General features: G+C 39.8%; 1 protein-coding gene across 5 annotated transcripts in view; it reads left to right on the top strand.

The window, feature by feature from the left end:
* The window catches only part of CCDC7 (coiled-coil domain containing 7), a 146081-nt gene extending 120980 nt beyond the window's left edge, over window positions 1–25101 (top strand). For 4 of the 5 annotated variants that reach the window (XM_080973928.1, XM_080973927.1, XM_080973929.1 and 1 more), the window contains 15 exons: window positions 297–398; window positions 4549–4668; window positions 5181–5282; window positions 5497–5595; window positions 8271–8387; window positions 9909–10022; window positions 11609–11716; window positions 15148–15267; window positions 18153–18236; window positions 18879–18998; window positions 19715–19855; window positions 22011–22100; window positions 23300–23386; window positions 24443–24492; window positions 24841–25101. In XM_080973928.1, the coding sequence (XP_080830054.1) occupies window positions 297–398; window positions 4549–4668; window positions 5181–5282; window positions 5497–5595; window positions 8271–8387; window positions 9909–10022; window positions 11609–11716; window positions 15148–15267; window positions 18153–18236; window positions 18879–18998; window positions 19715–19855; window positions 22011–22100; window positions 23300–23386; window positions 24443–24492; window positions 24841–24930 (1544 nt within the window). In that variant the 3' untranslated portion in view covers window positions 24931–25101. The remainder of the gene's footprint in view (window positions 1–296; window positions 399–4548; window positions 4669–5180; window positions 5283–5496; window positions 5596–8270; window positions 8388–9908; window positions 10023–11608; window positions 11717–15147; window positions 15268–18152; window positions 18237–18878; window positions 18999–19714; window positions 19856–22010; window positions 22101–23299; window positions 23387–24442; window positions 24493–24840) is intronic. The other variant, XM_080973930.1, reaches the window with a different exon arrangement.
* Window positions 25102–26154: the final 1053 nt, after the last annotated feature.

Here is a 26154-nt window from a genome sequence, read left to right as displayed (position 1 = left end):
AAACTGTGCTCAGCTCTGTAGTCTTAACAGCAGTGCTGATTCCAGTAAGTTTGCTACTCTATCCATATGTGTGAATGTACAGAGACCATGAATAAGAACAGGGTGATTGCCTGCAGTTGTAGTTCTGCAGTTGTTTGTGCCACTATATTGGTCAAGAATTTGAGCTTGTACCCCTGCTGCATCTGCATGGAGGGAAGGGCATCTACCAAAAATCTAGTTTAGCTTTGGAATCTTCCCAAATGCACAGAGTGTGTGTGTGTATACAAATGACAACCTGTTACTATTTATCTTTGTAGAAATTGAATTTGACAAAATATATGAGAGAAGAACATTACTTTTGGAAAACATGGAATTAAATCTGCAAGAGCTGAAAGACCTTGCAAAAGGTGGTGTAAGTGGTAAGTAAAGTGTTAAATTTTAGTATGTTGGGCATTGCTTGGGCACCTGCCCCCCAATCAATAAAAATCAATACAAATCTGAAGTTCTGTCTCCCATAACAAAAGCCTGCCAACATAACAAAAATCCTGGCTATGCCCATGTTCTGAGAGTTATATCCAGAGCAAATGTGAGACAGAGGTTGTGTACTCCTGCTCTGTAGAACTCTTTGTGTTTGAAGCCATATACATGTGACATTAGCTACAATTCATATCTATCTTGTAGAGTCTTTAGAAATACTGCTGTTTGATGCCTTTTCCTTTAAACCAGTTTTCATAAAATGCACTTCTCAGTTAAACTGAGGTGTGTATATTTAAGACAGTCTGTTGAGTAGGCAGTCTGGTACTGTGGTATTGATGCTATTGAGTACTACTACCTAAGATAATGTTATTTTTTATTAATAATCTTTATTTTCATTTTGTATGTCCAAACAAATGCTGTAAAGAAAGACAAATATGACCAATAACAGAAAAAGGACGATCGATCTTACTTGAATAGTAGATTTATTAGGTGGATGATGGGGTATTCGGATTGGACTGTTCCTCTTGCACGAGACTCAGGCAGGAAAAAAGAATTGTGGGAGGTAGATCATTTCTCTTCAGTTTTTCGGACTCGCCAAGCAGGAGCATTTTCACAAGAATCTCAAAACCAATTAAACATATGGCCTACATGGGTAGATCTTACTGATAACCCTTGAAAACCATGGCTCTTAGAACGGGAGGAATGACTTGAAAGATTGTGACAAGCAATAGAGGACCCTGCTGGGTTTAGATGCTTTGTCTTTTCTTTTACTTTCTTCTGCGTAGAACTACTCAAGCCTTGCAGAAACTCTGAGGAAACCATGAAGATTTTCCCTTTGCCGTGAAAGCAGACTGCGGGAGGGAAATAAGCAGCTGAAGGGAACTGTTGATTTCAATATTACTGTAGGCAAGATGTGACTCAATAGCCCTTTGTGCCGCTGAAGTGGACAGGACTCACTGACATCTCTCCTTTGTGCCGCTGCCGCGGACAGGAGGAAGATGATTTAACGCTGTGTTTTCTGTTGACTTTTTTTTCCCAACCAGCAAAACCACAATTGTTGAAGTAAAGCCGGTGCGCTGAGTAAAAGGTCCAAAGGATGCTGAGGCAAACATGCAGAGCAGCTGTTAGTTGACAAAGCGCGTGGTTGTTGCATCAAGCAGCCCACGCCACAAAAATCATTAATGAAAATGATCCAACCACTGAAACAGCAACTGCCAGCAACAAGAACATAAAAAACAAGAAGGGAGCGAAGTAAAAAATAGAAGTAAAGCGGACTTCCGGGTTAGCGCCTCCGGTAATGGCGGAATTCCTCTGACCGGGAGGAATCTGCTCCATGGAAATCTGGGTCTGGCCGCCACGGCGAAGGTGGAGACCCGTTAAAATCACAGGCAGGAGAAGCCTGTGAGTGTGGGATTCGGCGGGCACCTTTTGCGCCTCCCCCATTCGCGGGGAACCCCGGTTTTTGGGGCTCCGGAGCGACGTTGGGTGAGTGGCACGGTGCATTGAATCGTCTGCTTCTTCCACGGAGCGAAGCCGCATAGCTGTTGCTGGAGAGCGCTGACCTTTTCCTGTGGACAATTTGACTTTAAAGTAATTACCCGTGAGTAGAGTTGAAGCGGAAGAATTGGATTTCTAAATGTTTAATTTGGTACCGTAACGGGGAGGTTCAAAACAGGAAGTCCGCCTTCCCCTTTTGTAAATAGACTGAGGCAATGAAGTTGCAAGCTGGAGTCCTGGAAAGCCTTTTGTAAAAGATTAAATTTCCATCGGTAAAGAACATTAAACCCCCTCTTGGAGGCAGGAGAAGAGAGGGGGAAGTTGCGGATTGAGTATGCCTGTGGGAGAGAGCGAAGAGATTTAAAACACCGCCACTCTGACCCTGGAAATGGGCTGCTAGCAGGACTGACGTCTTTTGGAATGTTCATTGACAGCGTTTAGAACGTTTATTGACAGCTAGTTAAACAAGAGAAATACATTGTTTCTACTGTCTCCGGCTGCTTTAAAAAGGAGTAAAAGTAACTGAAAATTGAAACTAATTTGAAACTAATTTTGGATTGTTTAAAAGAGGATACTATTGACTATTACAAATAGAAACTGTTTCCCCCTAGTGGAAGCCTTTGAAACCGGTTGCTTTATAAGAGCTGGGCTAGGGGAATTTCCAGCTGCAAGTTAAAAACCGTGAGACTCTGGGACTGACCTTGAATCTTTTAAATGTTATGGTAAATGGAAGAGGAAAAACAGACCAGTCAACTGCTGACAAAACATTAAGGTCTGGGAGGACTTGGCAATAATCCAGGAGAGGTCCATCATCAGGCCCCCCTGCTCCTTCTGTCGCTGCCTTTGTACCAGTATATTTAAAACCAAGAGGAATGTCGACAGAAGAGGCTTTAGTGGCTGCATTATATAAGATAAATGACTCACTGGATCAGCTTAACAGGAAAATGGACACGATAAATGTGAAAGTGGATGTTTCAATTACTAAAATTAACTTAAATACAGAAAGTATAAATAATACCAATACAGAAACCACCCAGAAATTGATACAGGAACCTACTTTGATACGGCAAACTGCGGAGGAAGCCAGGGAAAAAGCTGTTGTTGCTGAATGTAAAGTAACACAACTGGAGAGAAAGAGAAAGAGAGCCCCAGCCCTACAGAGGCAATTTGATGAACATAAGTTGACGCTTGCTATGACTGAACTTAAAGAAAAACAGATGAATCTGAGGATTAGAGTTCACCTTTGGTGGACATGCCCAAGGATTAAGACACTTTGGGAGATGATTTATAACGAAATGAAAAAGGTATTTAAATATACCCTTTTGAAGAAACCAGAGGCCTTCCTCCTGGGCATGGTCGGCCAATTGGTGTTAAAGAAGGATAGAACTTTTTTCACGTATGCAACAATAGCAGCAAGAATACTCATTGTAAAGTACTGGAAGACAAAAGATTTATCTATTCGGGAAGAATGGCAGATGAAGTTGATGGACTATATGGAATTGGCGGAAACGACTGGCAGAAATCCGAGACCAGGGAGAAGAGTCGGTGGAAGAAGACTGGAAAAAGTTTAAGACTATTTATAGAAATATTGTAAAATATAATGAATGTTAGAAAAATGTTGGAATGAAGTTATATGGCTTTAGTAGAAATGTTATAAGGAATCAAGTATAAATAGATTAATGGAGTATTAAAGGGAAAAATAAGGTTAGAATATGGTAAGATAATTATAGGATAGAAAACAGAGGAAGATGGAAAGGAATTGCTGAAACAATTAACAGAAATGGAATACAAAAAGGGAGGTGTGAGGAGGTCGTGGAAATAAGGGAATGAAAGATAAGATATTGAAATTGTTTTGTGTTTTAAATGGTTTGTGTCTTGTTTTGTTAGTTTTTTTTTTTTTGTTTTGTTTTGTTGTATTTAAACGGTTGGAAAATTAATAAATATTATTTTTTTTTAAAAAAAAAATAGAAGTAAAGCAACTGAACACAGAATAGCGAAAGACCTGTAGCAAGGAGAAAGAGTGTTTTGTTTTAACCTTGGCGGAGGACATGTAAAAGTTGTGGGACGTCTACCTCCCACAGTTCTTTGCTCCTGTCTGAGTCTTGTGCAAGAGGAACAGCCCAATCTGAATACTTCATCGCCCACTGTCATAAATGGAACAAATCAAGACAATGTTATTTTAAATTGTGTTTTGTTACATTTTTATTGATTTTTCTACATACTCTTCATAAAGTCTCACATTGCACAACCTTTAGAGGTTTAGACAGCACTCTAGCCTGTGTCTTCAAGCAGCTCATATATATTTATTTATATGGGCTTACTGCATCCAATTGCTTTTGATGCATAAAATCTTTGCCAATCTGTACAATCTGTACCAATTAGTACTTGGGTACTAATGATTTCTGTCCACTATTAGATACTAAAATGAATTTGTACAATGTGGCTGGTAAAACTGTTTTGCAGCTATCTGGGCACATGGTATTAAAATTTAGTCACCTTCAGTGCAACGTGCCCTCTGTAACAGCACCATTTTTTTTAGTTTACTTTTGTAGAGAACAGTTCTGAAAATGTAATTAGTAACTATCTTTTATCCAGAGAAGAAAATACAGGCGATAAGTGAGAAAAGAAACCGTTTGGTTTCTAGTTTTGAGGCAATTCTTCAAAATATGGAAGAAGCACTTAGTTTAGACCAAGGAGCAAGGACAAGACCTGATGGTAAGTCCAAAACAAAATTCCATGGAAATGGTGCTTCAGAGACATTGTCACAATAACTTCTGATTGCAGTTTGCTTAAAACCTAGAGCATTTTGTTCTACAATACCTTTTCTGAGGATAATGTTTATTGACAGTAAATGCTGTTGTCTCTTGATTTTACTGTTTTATCTTTTGTAAATCATTTCGAGGTTTTTTTTTACAAGCAAGCAGGGTATAATTATTTATTAAATATATAAATAAATACATAAATAAATATCTCTATCCTCACAATGAGAACACAATCCTGTTTTCATGGAAGACCAACTGAAAGGATTACAGGTTTCATTTTCTGCTGTTCTTTTCTATAGCTCTGAAAAATGCCAAATAGGACTTGCCACTTTATTCCATCCTACTATTTCAGAATTCTCTTTGCTACAGAATCTCAATGTTATATGATTCCAGTTTTAAAGGAAATAATAAATATTAATAAATATTGCTTTCTGTTATTGAATATAACCATTTTACATTTCCTAGAGAGGAATATCAGTGATCTCATAGAACTTTCCAATCTAGAAGCAAAACTGGATGAGATGCAAAATCTAGGAGTTTTTTCAGGCTTTCAACTGGATACTATAAGTGAGTAAAGAATTAACACCTTGTGTATACAGTAGCATGTATTCCAAACTGGATTTAGGCTGTGGTTTGCCTTTTTAAAAACAACTGGTCTATAAAGAACGCAATATAATTTCCTTAGTAGATAAATGCAAAAACCACTATTATATATAACAAAACATCTTTAAAGACATTTTTTTCTTCATTTAGTTCATTAACATCTATTTTATTTTGTTAGGGAAAAAAATGTGCAAACTAAAAGAACAAAAAAAGAAATTGATTAGTAAATGGGAAAAATATTTTCTAAAAGAGTATCCAGAAGGATATATACCTGAACGTAAGTACAAATATGATTATATTATTGGGTTATTGGCAATTTTAATGTCTTATAATTAATTCCTGGCAAGTATTTTTGTTCACCTGTGAACGTTAGTTAAGAAACAGCATTTTAAATGCATTATACACATGCAACACCAGATGACGCCAAAGGGTATTTTTCTTTTGTTATAACAATTTAATTTTTTGACTTATTTATAGTGTTTTTTCCTGTGTGTAGATCCACCTCTGGTCAATAATATTCTGCTTCTTCAGGTGTATCTGAAGAAGTGTGCATGCACACGAAAGCTCATACCAAATTCTGCTTCTTGTAAGCCAAGGATGGGGAACCTCCAGCCCATCAGGTATTTCTGGACTGCGGATCCCCATCATCCATGACAATTGGCTATGCTGATTAGGGCTGATGGGAGATATAATCCTACCACATTTGGAGGGCCACAGGTTTTCTCATTCCTGTTGTAATCCTTTTTTTCCATCCTCTTTCCTACCTAGTTTACTGTAACTGTACTAAAAATGTTCAGTGCTGTTTTTCTAGAAAAAGAGGTTCTGGAACTCACCATGAACACATCCCTTGTTCTATTATAATGACAATGGTACCCATCTGAGAGGTGCTGGAACTGAGTTCCAATGAGTTCTAGCTGAAAAAAGCCCTGAGAATGTTCAACACAACTACACGTGTCTTCAACTTTGGGGCATTGCCTTTTTTAATTCCCTGCTACCAGCTTGCAGATATAACATGTAAATGTATTGTGATAGAAGGTGAACTAGCATGATTTACTAATCATTATTACCTGATAGTTTTTCTTCCCTTCCTTACCATGCTTCCAACTCCCTACTACCTCCTCCCTGCCATGGGGAAGCCCCACCCCATAGCTCCTCATAGTAACTGTATCTTGGAATTCCTTTGAAGCAACTCTCTCCAGCATTCCCTCTCCCACCTCCTTGTGCTGACTTACCTGATGGAATGCACACATTCACCATAACTTCTGTAAGTTAATAGGTGCCAGGTGAAAGCACTCCTCTTCTCCCAGGCCTTTGGGCAAATTAAACTATCTGCGGCTTTTAAATGTGTGTGTATTGTTTGGTTTGCATTTTTGTGGTTTTACACTGAACACCAGGGTGTATGGGATGTTAGGGAAGGGGTAGTACCTTTGGTGGGGGAATCATCGTGCTCCTTCTGGGGTAGTTTGACCACCTTTGTCCCCCACCCTGCACTCAGCTCTCACCTGTGGCTCATAGAAGCTGTCAGCATGCAACAGCAGCCACACCCTGGGAAGGGCTTTGACTGGCTGGCTAAACCAGATGAGAGTAGTAGATGGCCTCAAACCACCGTTGAGTTAGGGACTTCCCATGCATGTGAAGGCAGGCTCTGGTGGATTGAGTAGATGAGACCAATTGTGGATACAACAGTCAAGAAAGCAGTTTCTGCACAAGCTGTAGAGGGAAGTGAGAAGCAAGTGGGGCTCATCAACTTGGGAAAGTAGCCCATCTAGGAGAAGGAAAATTCTGACCCTAAACTTCTACTGCCTTCCAGGATATCTTTGGGAGAAGAAACAGCTAAGGAGTAAACCTTACACAAATCAGGAGTGTAGGCTCTAAGATGGTTGGATGGTGCCTTGTATGCCTTCTTCTGGCAGCTCCTGCTGCCCAGCTGGTGCCAAACACATTGCTCTGCGTTCCTTTAGACCACATCAGTGAGGATGAGAAGGAGGTTTTGTCACCTGGGCAGCCTAGGACCTCCATGCACGCTGCCCAGGTTTGAGCATTGGAGAGGTCACTTCAGAGCTGCTTATGCAGCAATTTGACTTCACCCCTGGAGATGCACTCCACTGTCTCTTGAGACAAATGGGTGCCAGCAATACTGCAAGCCACTGTGTGATCCTTGGACAAATGATTGTATGTAAATTTAGTAAATAAAATAATAAATAAAAATACTTACCTTATACAAAAGTACTGTGCCTTCCCCCAAAAGCTATATCCTTCCTGACGTTCAAAACCTCTTCATTCTTTTATCTTTATTTTCAAAGGCCCAGTCTACATATTACATCTATCACAGAGAAATGTCAACAGATGATGGTGATAAGTTGTTATTGTATACAAAACACCATTAATGTTGAAGGTGTTTTACAGAGTACAAAAGGTCACATGCCTACCACAATGGCATCACAATCTAAAATTCAACATGGGATACAAATGAAGAACGGAGGAGGGAGTGGAGATGGGAGAAACATGGGAAGAATGTGTGATTATAGTAGTTACATGTAATTAGACTTAGTTACAGCATGGTATGTGAACTAGGGGAACCTCATGGATACAGTGGCAGTTGAGGATAGGTTTTAGGTCAAAAGATTGGTTCTGGGAGGCAATTCTAGACATATGGCACAGCATGTGAGAAAAGTCAAAATTGTTTAAGAGAGCAGGGAACCTTTGGATAATTGAGAGTGGAGAAGCTCTGTAGCACTGGTAAACATGTACTGCTTTCTCATCACATGGAGTGCCTCTGTGGCAGTGCCTTATGCTTTTGGATGGGATGGCACTGGAACAAAGTTTTATTTATTTATGATTAGTATTTGTTTAATTTATATCCCACTCTTCCTTCCCAAAGGAGCCCAGGGCTCTTGCCTCATGTGAAGTTAAATTAAATTTTTCACTAAAGGTTTGCTTTTGTTTTTGAAGCCACCAAAAAAGACAAAACACCCAAAGAATTAGCTGGAAAAGGTTTGTTCTCATATTTGCGATCAAGTATCAAAGATCTGCAAGAACAAGGCATTATTCGGCAAGATAGCATGTCTGGTAAGTATTGTAGTCAAACTTTCTGTGTTTCTTTGAGTTTTCTGAACAGATAGACTAGGGCAGGCTAGGGCTAGACTAGGGCAGATAGACTAGGGCAGTCCATGGGTTGCATTAAAGCTCCAAAGAGCTTTTGTGGTCCTTCTATAATGCCGACAAAATTTGTCATTTTAAATAATAAAAATAGTTGTTGCAGTTGTTAATTAAAAATCTTATTATTGCGTCTACTGGATCCCAGCTGTGATGCCAGCCTTCAGAGGGCTCTCAGCACCAATAGGCCACTCTAATATCACATGGCCACATGCAAGCCACCTCATTATGGGGGCAGTGCTGCTTTCTTCCTCTTTCCTCTGCTGCCTCCATTCTCCTCCTTTCCCTCTGCCCCCTCTTAATTTTTTTTTTAAATGTTCATTACCACCATGTCAGCCCCATTTGCTAGACACTTTGACTTTGAGACAAGGCCAAAGGCAGGGGTGGCACGTTCCATTTCACTGCTCTGAAAATGTATAAAACATTTATTTTCTGCCTCCTTGGTCTCCCTTTCTTTCTGCTGTTCTTCTAGTTTTATTTTAACCTGCTATTACAACGAAGGGGTGCAAACTAGTTTTTGCTTTTTTGTGGGGGGGGGGGAGGGTTCAGGCTGGTGAGCAGGTAAGGCTAGGTAAGAAAGTTTTTTTTTAATGTGTGTGTTATTTTCTGTACTCCATATGGTCTTAAATTGCTGCTTTATTTGTTAACTTACATCCTATTGGGTTTTAGGATCTTCTTGGTGTTCTTATTTCAAATATTTATTTATTTCTGCTTTAAAGTATTTGTTTGCGTTTTGGGGGGGAAGTCCAATGCCCAGACAGTTGTAGCAGGGTGGGGCGGGGGAGTTTGTTTTGTGCTAGTTAAGGAAGATGCAGGCACAGAGTTCTGTGCTTAGGCATGTATATGAAAGGTAAAAGCAGGGGGGGGGGTATTATAGCTAGGAGGGTCTTAGAAACCCTTCACTTAGGCACCCTTCTTCCTAACAGTTATATTTGGTGTTCTTCAAGAAACACAAAAGGTAAAGGAAGTTGAGTTAGTCTGTAAAAACAAAAAAACCCAAACAAAATCCATAGTCAGGAAGCCATGACTGAATTTTCAATCATCCCAGTCCCATTTAAAGGATGCAAGGGGCTTGAGTTTGATTTATTGGGTCACTTAAGTTTGTGTGTGTTGGTGCTTTATTGTACACCTGTACATCTTTCTGTACATCTTTTCTGTACACCTGAGTGAAATTTGAGCTAGGTACAATTAGTAAGTTGTTATTTATTTATTACCCACCCTTAATTCCATAAAGTAAGTATATTTTTCAATAAAAACTGAAAAGTAGACTGCTCAGAAGTTTTCTAAACTTAAAATCACAGAATCATAGAATGGAAGAGTTGGAATGCATGAATATGCAGCTGTCCCATATGGGGATCGAACCTGCAACCCTGGTGTTATCAGCAACGTGCTCTAACAGGCTATCCAGGAATAAATTCAAATTATTTTTCTTAGAGGTAGAATTGGATCAGCTAGCAAAAGAAAAAAGAATTGTGGACAGATATTTTGAAGAAATTCCAACAGAATTCCTGCCTTCAGAGGTTGCTGCTTTAAGTACACAATATGAGGGTGAGTGGGAAGAATATAATAAAGTAGGATTAACATATCTGATGGTCTTGTTTAACAAAATCCAAGAACTTATACAGAATTGTTTGACCCAAGGATATAACTGGGGTTTTTTTCTGAATGATGAACAGTCACAGGAATAAGACTTGTAATATTACAGTATATTGTGTATACTTTGCAGAACAAAACCCCCAGAAAAGGGTTGTTAATATATTCCACAAAATGTGGTAAAGATCACTGGCTTAGAGCTTAGATAGTTTTAAAGGATAGAGGAAAGAATGAATAAATATATTCACCTACATATTCCTGAGCTCCTGATTATTAATATGTAACAAGTAGCAAACTCTTTCATTAGCCCATGAAATTCATTGGTTGTCAGACTCAGAACCAGATGTATCATTAGGCAGAAAAAGACAACCATTTCAGGTGACAGATACTTTTGGGGGCGGGGTGAGAACACGGATGCAGCAATGCCCTAGCTGTCCTCTTCTGTTGGTGCGTGGCATTTGGAATGACCTGCTGCATCATTGTGTAACCAAAAATCATGGTGAGATAAATTGCTGTTTTATCAAGGAACTAATGCTTGATTCTTATTACATCTGAGCATTTTGAGCTGAACAAATTTATATTCCAAACCAGGTTATGTTGTCATCATGTCTAATTTGGCTTTTGAAGAAAATACAGTCGTACCTTGCAAGTCAAACGGAATCCGTTCCGGAAGTCCGTTCGACTTCTGAAACGTTTGGAAACCAAAGTGTGGCTTCTGATTGGCTGCAGGAAGCTCCTACAGACAATTGGAAGCCGCAGAGGCCCTTCGGATGTTCAGCTTCCAAAAGAACGTTAGAAAACTGGAACACTCACTTCCGGTTTTTGATTGTTCGGGAGCCAGAACGTTTGACTCCCAAGGTGTTTGGGAGCTGAGGTACGTCTGTACTGGAGGCTAGCAACCCAATGATTCTTTGCAGTTTTCTACTTTTATGAATAATAGAGCTAATGAATAGGTTTTACGGTGCAGTTAACTCTCATCTTTTGTGCAGGTTATGTTCTAGGGATAGCATGTAAAGCCAAAATAACATATAGTCAAAACAGCCCTTTAAACACCAGAAAATGGCTTGTAAAAAGCACAGTGCAGCATTTACTGGTGCCTGACGACTGCATTACCTAGTCTGTACACTCTCTAACTGCCCTGCTAAACACTCTCTCTGCACCTCTGAACACTCCCAAGGTGAGTTCAATGAAGGGTGGGATTATCGATGTTTTCCCTGCAATACCCACCCACCCACCCCCTTTTCCCCAGTCAAGCACGTAAAGCTGAATTCACACAAGTTTAATGTGCATAAGTTGAGAGTCAGCTATGTAAGAAATCTAACATTCTTTATCTGTTGGAATTGCATGCAGAATGTGTTTGACATGTACTGGGTCCACCTTCAGAAAATTTTCAAAACTTGTATACTTTTTTTGTTTTGTGTAATTGCAATTTGCTCTACTACTTCTGGCTGTGGCTTTCAGAGACTCTGAAATATAGATAAGCCCCTGTGATCCTATATAGTTCCTGTGATTAAGTATATTTTATTTGTTTTATCTTATAGATGAGAAATCATTAAAACGAAGGGCTTTGGCTGCAAAATTGGAGGCAAATATAAGAGATCTTCAATCTGCTCTTCAAGTAGATAAACTAGAAAAACCTAAATTTGAGAGTGAGTGCAAAGGCAAATTATATAGCAGACACATCTTTTGCTCAGAAAATAGTTAATTACACAGTCTTTTGTCTAGGGCTTTTTTTTCAGCTGGAACTCACTGGAACCCTTCTGGCCCCTCCCAGTTCTGGCCCCTCCCAGGTGTGTGCCATTGCTTTTATAAGAGAACCAGGAAAGCACTTCTTTTTCTAGAAAAAACAGCACTGCTTTTGTCAACCAATAGATAAACTATATCTGGTTAAACAATGTCCCACAGTCACCAGAGAGTTGGATCAGTTGCAACAGGAAACCATCTATGTCAGCTCTTAAATGCCTGCTGAAAAATTTCTGTTCCACCAGTTATAGCTTTCCACAATGGTTAATTGTTGTCTGCTGTTATCTTTGTTATATTATTTTTATTATGCTTTATGTATTATTGCTATAAACCACTTTGATATTTTTTCTTTTTATGATATAAGCAGTATATAAATATTTTATAAACAACTAAATAGAAATACTTAACTACAAGAATGAGTTGCAGCAAACCTCTTGCTTGTGCATACTGCCCTTCCCCTTTCACACTCACAAGGTGGAACTGCTCATGGGTGTGAAGCACAGTGATATCAGAACTGTAAACGTATCTTTACATATGTTTCCTAAGCATGGTTAAATTCAAGTGTTCTCATCTGTGGATGCTGACTTGAGTATAAAAATTATGTAGAGTGTTTACATACATTTATGAGGGTCGCTCATTAAAGATTTCCCCTGACCCACTTCCAGTTATCGTAGGAGGATGAAATTCCACATGTATACATCTCTCCACAGGTAACGTGGTAATTTGTAGCTCTGAATGCCTAACAGTTGCTCTGCTACAGGAGCTAATGTGGAGTAATGTCTGATAATGGAACCAGTTGAATTCAAGTACAGCTTCCTGTACTTGAAAAGGCGCACACTACGGGAGATGTTTGATGAGATGAAAGGGACTTATGGGGAGGACACCCCATTGTATGATGCAGTCAAGCACTGGCATCCCCAGTTCAAGTGTTGTTGGACTTCGGTGGAAACTGCTCCCATTCCTGAGCAACCACAGTCTCCCATTGATGAAGACACCATCTGGCAAGTGGAGGCCACCATTTTAGAGGATCGCCACATAACTGTTCGCCAACTAGCTGCAGATGTCAAGATCACTGTGGGCTCTGTAGAAAAGAAACCATCCATAACCATTTACACATGGGAAAGGTGTCCACATGGTGGATTCCCCAGCTGCTGACACCTTTCCAGAAGCAGGAACGAGTCACATGCTCACAGGCTCTTTTGGCCACATGTCACGAAACCCATGATGACTTCTTTGCCAGACTAATTACTCAGGATGAAACATGGGACCATCATTATGACCCAGAGACTAAATCCCAGTCCAAGCAATGGAAGCACTCTGTTTCACCACCTCCAAATAAGGCACGTGTCCTAGCGTCAGCGGGCAAGGTCGTGCTCACGGTCTTTTGGGACTTTTCCATTCCACCTTTAGTTGCAGACATGGAACTGTTGCATGTCACATGTCTGTTTACGTTCCAGCACAGCTTGCTGGGAACTTCCGTTGTGTGTATAGCTTTGGCTTTTCACTGTCTCCCTGAGGAGAAGAAAGAGAGACGACATGTTTTCTTTGTCCTGATTTATGCTTAATAAATCTGCAGCTTGTTAGTACGTTTCCACAAGCCTCACGCCTGTTCTGTTTGCGCAGTATGCATCTGCTAATATAGCGTGCTCAGGCTTTTGAAGTCTGAGTCGCTGATTTACGTCGCACCAGAGATCGGGGGATCGTCGTGGCTGGAAAGGCATGATCCAGCTGGGGGCTAGCCAGCTGGCATCTCGACCCCCGAAGGATGCCAACACACAGAGTAGTGTGATGGATTTCCTGGTAAAGGGTGCCACAATTACCAGGACATGCTATGCTTCACTGCTGCAGAAATTGAGGAAGGCCATTGAGGGGCATGGTATGCTGACCAAAGTTGTCCACCTCCTGCAGGATAACGCCCTGGTTCACAACTCGCATGTTTCTCAGACGGAAGCACGGTCCTGTGGCTATGAAGTCCTTCCTCACCCCCCTTTTTCTCCTGACCTCACACCATCGGACTTCCACCTCTTTCCAACCATGAAGTTATTTTTGAAGGGCAAGCATTTTCCAGACGATGAAATGCTGATTTCTGAGGTCATGTTATGGCTTCTAACGCAACCTGCCAACTTCTGCAGACGAGGTCTCCACAGCTGCATAAAACAATGGGGGAAGTGTGTGAATCTTGCTGGTAGCTACATAGAGAAGGACTAATAACTGTGCCCAGTTAAGTTTGTCTCAGTCCAAGGGAAGTACATCAGGGAAAATATTTAATGAGCGCTCCTCGTATATACACACATCTAAAAGGTTATGGAATGTCCTCTGGGAACCAAAGGAGAAAGGAAAGGTTTTTTACCATGAATTCCTGTTACCATTTTATCTTGGAGGGCATTCCACCCACCACTGTGTATTCCAGCAGACTATGGTTATCCTCCTCAGGCTTATACCATTGTATACATTTCGATGAAGTATGGGAGGGATTCCTGGGAGAGTTTCTTTCTGGCTTGTTTCATCTCCTGTCTCCTGTTTCTTCAGCTGTTCAGTATTGTGTTATGACCTCTCCTTCAGGTGTTTTTTTTTTTTTTATAAAAAAGATATTATGGCTTCTTTTGTTCTTCTGTTCTGGTAGCCCTTCCCAGATTGGGAAGATGATCCACATTTTTGGATCCTGCCTGCTGTCCACAGGGAAATACTATCCTGAAGGTTCTGGAGTGTGCTCTAGGAGTCACAATGAACAGGAATTTACAGGAAAGCCTCCCTTTCTCTACTTCCTCAGCCGCAGGTTTATTTTGTACTTTGCATTGATGAAGCAGTTGTATGTTCTATTGTAGCAAAAGGAAGAACAAAATAAAAAAAGTTGAAATGTAATAGTAGAGAGGTATTAAGTGGCTAGCTGTTTTTAGTCAAAGTTTAATGGGTCTATCTTGATTGAACACCACTAGTGACTTCCTCCTGCCTCTCAACGCTTTCATTTTCAGCATCTTATTTACTTTGTCTTTTCTTTTGGGAAGGATTCCAGGTCCTGGGGATTGGATGGGGGATCAGTTAATCTCTTCAGTGCTACAATGAAGCAACTGAAGGTCACATGCAGCAGCCCAAACCCAAGATGTAAACTTCAGTGTGGTATCCTGTGGCCACAATGGCTCCCACCATATGAATCTGTATTGCTATGATATCAAGTATTTAAATTCTCCACAGCAGAGTTAATCTACAAGTGGAATATTCAACTGCTGCAAGGGACTGCAAGTTTTGCAACATGGTTGTGTTTTTTAGGGGGACGGGAATTGTATATTGGACCTATTTCATCTTATTCTCTCCATAACATGTAAATAATCTTTCTCAGTACCAAAAAGCGTTTTACGGACAACAGGCAAACGGAGACTTAGTTCACTTGAGCCATCAGATCAGTTCGCATTGAGACCACAACTTTCAGGGCTGCAGATACACATAAGTAAAGTACCTGGTAAGTACAAAACGTGTTATCTAAAGTATCGTGTGTGCTTCCAAGGATGCTCCTTATACTGTGCATTATTTGATATGGTTACTGAGGACCCGAATGGGTTGGGTTATGACCCTCGTCACGCGACGGTGGCAGGAGAGCAAAGAACTCTGGGAACTCTAATCTTCTCTGTCAGCTAAGTGTTTTTATCTTCAACAACACTTTATTTCTACTTCTTTACTGTTCCCTCCTATATACTTTCACTTTCTAGTATTGTGTGTATGTCCATTTTCAAACTTTACTCCTTTGTTTTCTTTCCTCCGCTGAGGTTAAATAAATAAACACACACACACACACACACACACACACAAAAGCCCTCCTGCTTCCCGTTTTGCTTTTGCTTTCCCTTCTCATTTCCTTGTTTCCTCTATTTGAGCGCAGGCAAGGCATTTTTTTTGTTTTATTACTGATGATTTTGGATCCTTGAAGTGCCAATGGTTTTTCTATCATGCAACCATTGGCCTTCTCAACTGTCCTCTTCCATCACCGGCTCCTTAGCAACGGTTGCCACCTCATTCCAGTTGTGCGATTCCTCAGCAGCGTTTTCTGCTTTTCCACACAGTTGCCTGTTTATAACAGCTGGTGCTTGTCAAAACATTACATTTCACAAAAGGGTGGGATATAATGCAGCTGCAACAAAAGAATAAGGAGAATGTTGTTTGTGATGATATTATACTCTCAGATTTTTTTCTCTAGAACAAACATTGAAGGCAGGTTGAAAGATTAATAATGAGACAGGGAGTGCATCATCAAATTTCTTGCTTCATTTGGTTCTAATTGTCCATTTGAAATATATACAGTGGTGCCCCGCAAGACGAATGCCTCGCAAGACGAAAAACTCGCTAGACGAAAGGGTTTTTCGTTTTTTGAGCTGCTTCGCAAGACGATTTTCCCTATGGGCTTGTTTCGCAAGACGGAAACGTCTTGCAAGTTTGTTTCCTTTTTCTTAACACCATTAATACAGTTGCGACTTGACTTCGAGGAGCAACTCATAGAACGCAGTGTGGTAGCCTCTTTTGAGGTTTTTAAAGACTTTGGTGATTTTTGAAGCTTTTCCAAAACTTCCCCGACACCGTGCTTCGCAAGACGAAAAAAACCGCAAGACGAAAAAACTCGCAGAATGAATTAATTTCGTCTTGCGAGGCACCACTGTATATATTAGACAGAATGCATTACTAGGTGTGTTTTTAAGTTTGCTTTATTTGCTATGTATAAATATTATTGTGTTGCCTTGAATGTCTATTTTGATATGAGTGGAGGAATATAAATGTGAAAAGTTTATTTACACATTAAAAAATATAACATATTCAGAAAATTAGCATGATCTTACTGAAAGTGGTTAAAAGTGTCTTGTATAAAAATAATATGAAATTGCAAGGCTGCAGTCAAGGATTTTTGTTGTTTTTGTTTTTATCTTTCACTTAGTGATTAGTTTGATTGAAGCTGGACATTTAGGTTCATGAAACAGAGTGCATGTTTGTAATATGCCTGTTCACTCTGAACTCACACTTATGAAATCTATGCTTGGGCACAGCTAGCTTCAGAAATTTCTAGAATGTAGGCACAGTTATTGATCTTTACCCTTCTCTCACACAAAGGAGAGGTACTTGTGCCTTAAGAGGTGGGGTTTTTGCCTTCCTTCTTCTCAGGCCTCTTCAAGCCACTGTGTGGACAGATACCATGGGATATTGCAGTTATTGAGGTCACTGGCAACTATGTCACAGCCACTAAATGTCAGATAGGAGACCAGATGGATCTAGTCGAGAAAACTATCAAAGGGGGAGGAACCTGGTAGAGAAAATAAGAAGAGACAATGGCTGCAGCAGTGGTTCAGTTCAGAATGACCATTTTGCAGACATGGAGCAATCTATCCCATGTTCTCTCCTCTCTGGATAAATTATCCTGCTATCAGCATTATGAACAGTGTAGACTATCGTCTTGGGACAAACTTGATATGGTGCAGTAGACCAATTCATCCTAGACAGATTATTCAAAGTGCCCATATCATGATAGTAGAAATTATTCAGATGTCCAGGAGAATAAGCCCTCTGGTGGAGATTGTAGTTAATTGAACAGCAAAATTGTTGTTGCTCCTTACGTTTAGTCAGAATTTCCTTTCTTGTAACTTGAATCCATTGATTTGGGACTTATCCTCCAGAGCAGGAGAAAACAAGCTTGCTCCATCTGCGATATGACAGCCCTTTAGATATTTGAGGATGGCTATCATATCTCCTCTCAGTCTCCTCTTTAACTGGTTATATTGCTTTGATATATTCCAATAATCTTGTCACAGTGGATAATCTAGAGAAGAACCTTGCCTATAATATGTATAATGTAATTCCAACCCCCACCTGTGGAGCCAAAAATGAAAGCCTATACAGGTAGAGAGATAACAGAGACTGAACTGAGGAAGAAGATTTGAAGATGTTTGTTTAATATTTGTAGGCTGGTAGATCTTTTGTGAATATAGTTCACTGGAGAGATCCCCTCTGCTATCATGTTGGTTTTTCAAATTACTTGAGCAATTTTCTATTTTTAATGCAGTTCCATTAGTTAAGGCTCTGTTTGGCGCCTGCTGCTTTCAAAGTTATCAGCTGGACGATTGCCTGAGGGGGCAGAACAGTCTTCACTGCTTTTTGTATACACATCTGTAAATTACACTGAGCTATGGGTTACAACTCAGTTGCTTTGGACTGGTACTATAAATAAGTCAAAGGACAGCTTACCTATCAGGATCCAGCTGACTATAGTAGAAAATCATTTTTCATGTATGGAGAAAACTTATTTGTGTCAACAGTTAACTTTATGTATGAATATTTTCCTCCCCATTGTGCAATGGGAACATATAGTGGCAAACAGAATCAAGCGTGATAGCAAAACAGTAGATGCAGGATACGATACGACAGTCCAGGAGGAGCAAGACCAACTTCTAAGTAAGTCTTATACATGCTTAGCATGCTCCCATGTAAAATGGGACACTGTTGAAAATCAACTTTAAGGAGGTAATGCACATTTAACCATAGCCTTTATTTTGACAAGGTATTAACTCCACCCTTTAAAACATTTATATCATTAGGATAATATTGGGTGAGGATTTTTTGAATCTGATGGGTGGTGGTTGAACCTTTTAGATAAACCACCATGTGCAGTCCCTTCTACAACATGCACAAGATCAGTGGGTATAAGAAAATCTACTGCATCCTGCTGCTAAAATTATGTATGCACATGGTGCTTACTCCAGCCAACAGAATCTCAAGCACATAGAAGGCACATAGTCCTGATATCACCTGGTGGGGATTTGGTACTGACAGCACTGTGGGAAACTTAAATATTTCCAAGGTAAATTATTAACTGTGCTGCTGAAGGACCACATATTTTGACAGAGAACAAATATACAAGAAAATATGAAATAACATATCCATTAGTCATGCAAATATTACTGTGCAGTTTAAACCTTATTTTATAGATTAAAAACAAATTACTTGGTATCTTGTATTCTCTGCAATTTATTTGTTGTGAACTGTCAGTTGTTAGGCTTTATATTAATAAGCCCTTTTCTGTGTCTGTCTTTGCAGAGAGGGACATAGAACTGGCATTAAAAGGACGGCTTCTGGAAGAATTTCCAGAGAGCAAAGTATCTTTGCCACAATTGGATAGTTCTTCTTACCTTCATGCAAATTCACACAGACTTGCTTGTAAGTAATGATTAGTATACATGTTGGGATATGGGCTTGATGAGTGAGTAAAATATGGGGTCCTGATTTAGGTAGAGAACAATAGAGTATTAAGAACAGTCAACACACAACCTGCCAGACAAGTGTAGATTAAAGCATTTTATTATTTAGCAGGAAAAATTTGACAAACATCCTCCTCATACTACCAAAGCTTAAACATTTAAAAGGAGAAGACATTTTTACAACTCTGGAGGTGGAACCTCTCAGTCAGAAGAGCTTAAGACATACATTTCATAGTTTCAAAGCTTCTCTAGACCTTGGCTTGATGATGCCAAACTTTTAGTTTTCAAGTTTGGCTCTCACCTCAACCAATCAGATTCTGCTGATGGTGCAGAACTGGCTAACCTCTCCTATTTTTATGTCTTAGTCTGCTTGTTAAGACCCTTGCCTCCATCTGATTACTTAACATACCATATTTCATATCCTGTTCAGAAAAATATAGCAAACACTTCTAACTTCACTAGATCAATTTGAAATTCATCCTTCCCCCTTTCCAGAAGCATTTAATCACCAGACAAGCTGAATCTTTCAATACCATTCACAAATTTGGTAAATGTAAAAGCCTAAAAGCAGTTAGCAAAGATTACCCACCTGCAGTTTTGGATAGTGAATATGCAGGGGGAAAAAATGTTTTTAGAATGTTTTTTGAATTAAGTAAACAATTTGTTTTGTTTCAGTGGAGGCTGCAATGCAAGAAATATTAGAGTTTAACAAGAATTTACTTCCAAGCCATAGAACAAATCTGCAACAAGCATTGCATCTTGCAAGTTATCAGTTACAACAAAAACAGCTACAACAACAACAAGCCAATGCGCTTGGTAAGGAATGGGTTAATTGTGTACAAATATGGCATTCAGACTCTTTGTTACATTTCCAGTTACCCTGTGAGTATGCTGTTATCATGAATTATTTGATTATTTTAATCAAATTTCTGTGCAAATATTTTAAATTACTTACATCTTTTTTTCAAAAAAAACCACTTTAAAGTAACTTTTTTTTCTGATTATTTGAACTGGTGTCTTCCTGAATACACCCTTGCATCTCCTTGCAATGTGATTTTTAAAATTTCTAAGTTATTTTTTAAAACAGAGATGAAAAAGTCTTGATTTCTCACTGTATTTTATTCCTCCCATCTCCATTTAAATATTGGCCTATGTCTTAGAATGCTTTACTTTAGAAGACCACCCAGTGCATTCATAATCATGATGATACCTCCCTCTAGATCAGTAAGCTTTTCATGGGAAGGGGTGGGGGGTACCCTGTTCTCCAGACTGAATCTGCCTGGTGTGCAGTAGAGTCTTTTCAAGCTCCCAAGAGCTTGATTTTTCTGAGCTTCTTATCCTTCACCAGCCCAACACATCCTTAACATGGATGAGAGGCCATTTACATAGGGAAGGGAGGGGGCAACTGTTGATCCACAGCTTGAGTGAAAACTTTGTATTTTCATGGCTTGGGGCAGATACATGGATTGGGCTGTGTGTGACAACATAGTTACAGAAAGACAAACTGTGGCAAGATGCTCAGGCCTGCTGCAGCCTTCTCAAGTACCGCTACCATAATAAAGACAAGACACAGCAACACTGAATAGAAGGGCTGTTTCAGTGTTCGTCCAATTCACTCCTATCCATATAGGGAAGGCAAGGGCCAGGGCCAGAGAGACACCATCTCCTCAAGGAACAAGTTCTATGATGGCACACTTTCTAGCATTCATGGAAAGACCAGAAACCTGCAATGAGATGAGCCAGAGGTGCAGATCTTTGGGGCACTAAATTCATGTGAAGTGGGGGACATGAGACACAATTTCATTCTGCCAACACTACTTCCTTTTTAGTTTATGGGGTTTATCCAATGGAATGGGTGTTCACCCTGTCGCGAGAAACTAGACAGGAGCAGACTTGTGGCAAGTAGGCTGGACTCCCTCAGTTTTTCCTCCTGTCTAGACACAGACAGTACATTCCTGCTGGCTCTCCTGACTCAGCTAGGTTTTTTACTAGTTTCTGAACCCCCTTTTTTTCTTTAGGTTTTCCTTATCGTCATTTTTGTTTTACAGTTCTTTGTCCACATGTTGTGGTTTCTTCCACACAAAAAACTTTCTGTTGCTCTGTACGTTTGGTTGTTCTGCTTATTTGCCACCCTTCTTTTATTCCTTTGTTGTTTACTTACATTACTTATAGATAAATTTTCCAGAACGGTTGCCCTTGCCGTGGTGCCAATGGTCATTCAGGCATGGCAGCCCTCTTTCGGTGCACTCTATTTCTTTCCCTCAGCAGCCTCAATGGCTGCCGCCATTTATCTCGGGTCAGAACTGTATTTATTTATTTCGTTTGTGTGTGTGTGTGTGGTTGTGTCCTACTTGTGTGACTGGTAGTGTGGCGTTTGCGTTCTCCTGCCCTGATTTAAAAATGGCTTGGCCACCTCCTCCTGGTTTGCTTTTTTTTACACCGGCAATGGAGTGAGTGTTCCTATTATGTCCCTGCCTGACTGCTTCTATTTGCCTTTGATATTGAGCCCTGACTGCCTCCTGGTTCACTTTGGAGGCGACAGAGTGCCTGCCCCTCATCCTTATCCTCCTGGTTGGCAGCTGTGACAAGGAGAGTGTGTGTAGCTGCTGTTTTCCTCCACTCTCAGTCCACGGTGTGGCAAACAGTGTGTGGTTTGGCATAAGGCTTTTGCCTGCCTCTTTTCTCCTGATCCATGGAGTGCAAACCTTTGGGGCTGAATTTCTATAATCTTCCTCTTAACGATAAGAACAACAAACATTATCTTCCCAAAACAGGAGATGTAGAACACCATTGCTGTTCATTACTGTAGCTGGAAACCTGAAATGCTAACCAGAATATATGGCTAGATGTCACACATTTTTTTTTTCCATTTAAAAAAGCTATTATTTTTTACTTTCTTAGGCTTGCTTTTCATTAGAATTATTGGATTGTTCTGTCTCTCATACAAACTGTTTTGTGTTTTAATTTTCAGTTGACAAGTTCAGAAATATGCCATTATTTCCACCACCACCACCTGGGACAGCTAGGTTCCAGGACTATACTATACCTGTTCAAAAATCAGGTAACCTATAAAGTTGGCTGTATAAAAAAAAAGGGGGGGGGAGTGTATCTCATTCATACTATAGGTTGCATTTGTTCTAGTAAAAACCATGTTTGATAGTAATGTTCCAAGGGAAGGGCATGTTCAAGGTGTTATACAAACAATTACAACAGAACTTAATTCATAAAATCTCTGAACAAAATCCTAGCATTCCTAGCTAAAAATATACTCCTCAAGTGTCAAAAGTCAGGGTAAAGTAGTGGATCATGGCATGCTGTACAATTAAGGTACCAGACACACCTCTGTGGGGACGGAGTCCCGCAATTTGTGGACCACCACAGAGAATGCCTTCTCCTGGGCAAGCACCTCATGAGGGTTTATAGGGAAAGAAGCGGTCTTTCAACTACTATTTGGGGCCTGAGTCATTTAGGGCTTTAAACACTAATGTGAGCACTTTAAATCAACCCAGGAAAGAAGCTGGTTCACAGTGCAGCTGTTTTAATACATGGGCTATATGAGATCTAAATGAAACCAGTCAGTAATTTTGCTGCTACATTTTAGACCACTTAAAGTTTCCAAGTCATATTCAAGGGCAACCTCATGTAGAATGCTTTGCAATAATCCAATCTGCAAGTTACCGTGTTAGCCAATTGCCCTGTTAAATTTATTGTCCCATGCTGCCTCAGAAACTAATAAGGGAGGGAAATCATTTGACTCGATAAAGAAGATTCTTTTTGCTTTCGATCGGTGGTTCCCAACTTTTTTTGGCCATGCCCCACCTAGGCATCTCTAAAATCCTGATTCCCACCCCACCCTGTGACACATAGCGGTAATTCTTATTATTCCAAAAGTATACTCCTATTCACATGGAGGAAGCCTAAAAGGCCATTAGCTTGGTCTAAACAAGCTTCAAAATTGCCCCCCTTAAAAATCAAATTGCCCCCCTGTGAGGCGTGTGCACCACTTTGGGAACCACAGCTTTAGATTTATTAGGGAATGGCAGACTGTGTCTCTGTAGTCTACTTGATACATTTATGCATTCATAGTCTCTCTCACACTGTAGTCACCAAAAAACGTAAAGTATTGTTATATAAACTGTTTCCATAAAAGTGATTATAATTATTTTTGATCAGTTACAAAGACATTCCTGTATTCAAAACAACATTGTGTTTTAAGGCAAACACAGTATTATATTATGTATTTATATATTTCCTATGCAGGATGGGAAACAAACCAGTTACCACAAAAAGACTACCTCCAAAAGCTTGCATTATTAAAACGAAAGATTTTGGGGCCAGAGATGAAAGGTAACGAATCTCAGTGGAAAAGGGTTCTATATTCACTTTGGATTTAAGAGGGCAGGTTATCTTCTAAAATTCCTACAAAATGTCAAGAGAGGAGAAAATGTCTTTGTGTGGGTTGGCAGAATGGAAACCTCATACCACTGAAAGGCAAGGAATTTCTGGCAGCTGCAATTTCTATACTGCACTTTGCAAGACAGTTTACAATATAAAAACACCAGAATACATAACATAGTAAGAAACAGAAACAATACCTCCACCTACTTTAAAAGGCCATAAAGTGTTTAGTTAGCCAAAGGCCTGGAAGAAGAGGAATGCTTTTGCCTGTGCAAAATGAAGGCTCCTCAGATGATGATCCTGTTAGATTTGTAAGTCAGTTGGCCCATAACCTGTTAGACTTAGACCACCTCACACACCTGCCAAACTGCTGCTGAATCTACTACACATACCTATATTCCTTAGAAAAAGGGAGGGTGGATGAGGCATGCTTTAGGCTTGGACTGTCTCTAACCACCCACTTGCAGACATGGGGGATGGGCTGCTCAATACATGGCCCAAGCAATGCAATTTCACATTTTTCTCCAAATTACACGAACAGATTGCAGGATCCAGGCCAGTTCATATGGGGAGAGGTGATCCTTGAGGTATTGCAGTCCTGAGCCATTTAATACTTTATAGGTAAAAACCAGCATTTTGAATTTAGAAACTAATTGGTAGCCAGTGCAGTCGGGCCAGGATTGGTGCTATATACTCAACCTGCCTTGCCCTGGTGAGCAACCTGGCCACTGAATTCTGCACCAGCTGAAGTTTCTCATCTGTCTTCAGAGGCGGCCCCATATATAACACATTGCAATAATATAACCTAGATGTTACCAGAACATAGATGACAAGTGGCACTGCATTGGCAACATATGAAAATGTTAATTTTCATATTATGGCAAGTCAATTTAATACTATAAAAACTAACCCTTTCAAGTATACAGATAAAATTAATAAATATCAGGTAGACTTTCAAATGGTATGATAAAGTAATGTGGATTTTATTTTGTTTTGTTTTAATAGGGGGAGGTCCTTCATCAGTCACTCAGGGAGATGTTCAAGATCAAGTAGAGGTAAGTAACTATAGCTTACCCTAGAAAAATTAACATTTGTGAGATTAAGCCGGAGGACATTCCTTGGTAGGGATGACTCTTCCTATTGGGTCCTAAGAGCCTTTTCATCTTCTCTCCAAGAGGAGGAGTCCTTCCCATCAGACTGACCCTGCCTGCGGTCAATGAATCTGAAACTGATGAAACACAGATATTTTAGAGTTATCCTGTTAACAAAGCATTCAATTCACAACTGCAGCAGGCAACAGATAGCAAAATGAGATTTGCATATAGTAATCTAAAATGTAATCTTAAATATAGGTGGATTAACTCAGTTGTAAGTACCCTGAATAATTGTGTTTCATTTTTTAGGACCCAATTGTTATTTCTGGAAAAGGATGCAACCCCTACAGAAAAGAAACCACCTTCCCAGTCATAAAGCAAAGTTCAAAACATAAATGACCTTATTATTGTGTTTTTAGAGACTGAGTCAGTGATGCAGCCATCTTATAAAATTCATCTTTGCTGAACTGTGAAAAGGAAACATGAAAACCTATGCTGTTGTATGAATTTGTTCTGAGAACTTAATTGTACTGGAACAGCAGTTAAAATATATGATACCTGAACCACCAATGCTCTAATAGTAGTAATTTTTAAAAATTGTTTAGCAGATCATAACTAGGTTATTTGTGACCAAAGCTACATACATTTTTATCTGGCTATGGTACAACCAACCCCATAATCAGATGTTTGAAACCAACCAGATCCTTCGCCCTAGAATTGATCACAAAACACAACTAGATGTTACAAGTCATATGACACCAACAGGGAGTGAGTATTGCTGTAATTCATGTTAGCTAAAGTACAGAAATTTGCACTATACACATGGTTAGGTAGCCTAGTTATCAATCAGTTTCAATTATGCTAAGTAGTAGTCTTGGTTCTTTGGATATGGGGATAGCATCAGCAATATTGGATTTTATGTTCCTGAAAAATAAAGGTAGCTTCTCCTCCACCCCATAACAGTGGTGGGAAACCTCTGGTGCATAGGCCTAATTAGGCCTGCCAGACCATTTTGTGCATACTACACCCAACTTTCCCTGGCTTGACATCAAATATGGTGTCAGATGTGATAAAGTTCAAGGTATAGTTAAAAGGAAAAATCAGGACTACACTCTTAAGTATGCTCCCAGTTTTTCCTTTATATCAAATGGCTATGCTTAACTGCCTGGCATTTGAATGCTCAGTTTCAACTCAGTGATTATTTCTACCTTCAACACTCACAAAGATCATCTACAATTCAAATATATCAGGCTACTTGGTCAGCCTTTTCCAGTTGGCGCACCAACAGTCACTTACCAGTACATACAGTGACAGTGCCTGACTTGCTCACCTTGCTGCAAAGCGAACTACATAGATGTCTCAAACCAAATACTTTAAAGAGACAGGCCTCTGGCACATCCTCTGTTTTATCTTCCACGGGCCACCCGCCACTTTGGTCTCACCCCCTTGTGAAATGTTTCTAAAGGGAGTTATTCTTCAATGTCCTTCAGTGGCTAATCATTTCCCCTCCTGCCTGCAGGAGTTTCCCTTCAAACCACTATAACAAGTCTCCCTCAAAGTTATGTATTTTAAAGTCCTTTCTCTTATGGCAGTTAGCTCAGCTCAAAGATTTTCTGAGTTGGG

Source organism: Podarcis pityusensis, assembly GCF_964106645.2.
Source record: "Podarcis pityusensis genome assembly, chromosome: 12".
Classification (NCBI taxonomy): domain Eukaryota; kingdom Metazoa; phylum Chordata; class Lepidosauria; order Squamata; family Lacertidae; genus Podarcis; species Podarcis pityusensis.
Note: the sequence above shows the minus strand (reverse complement) of the source record. Positions and strands in the feature narration are given on the sequence as shown.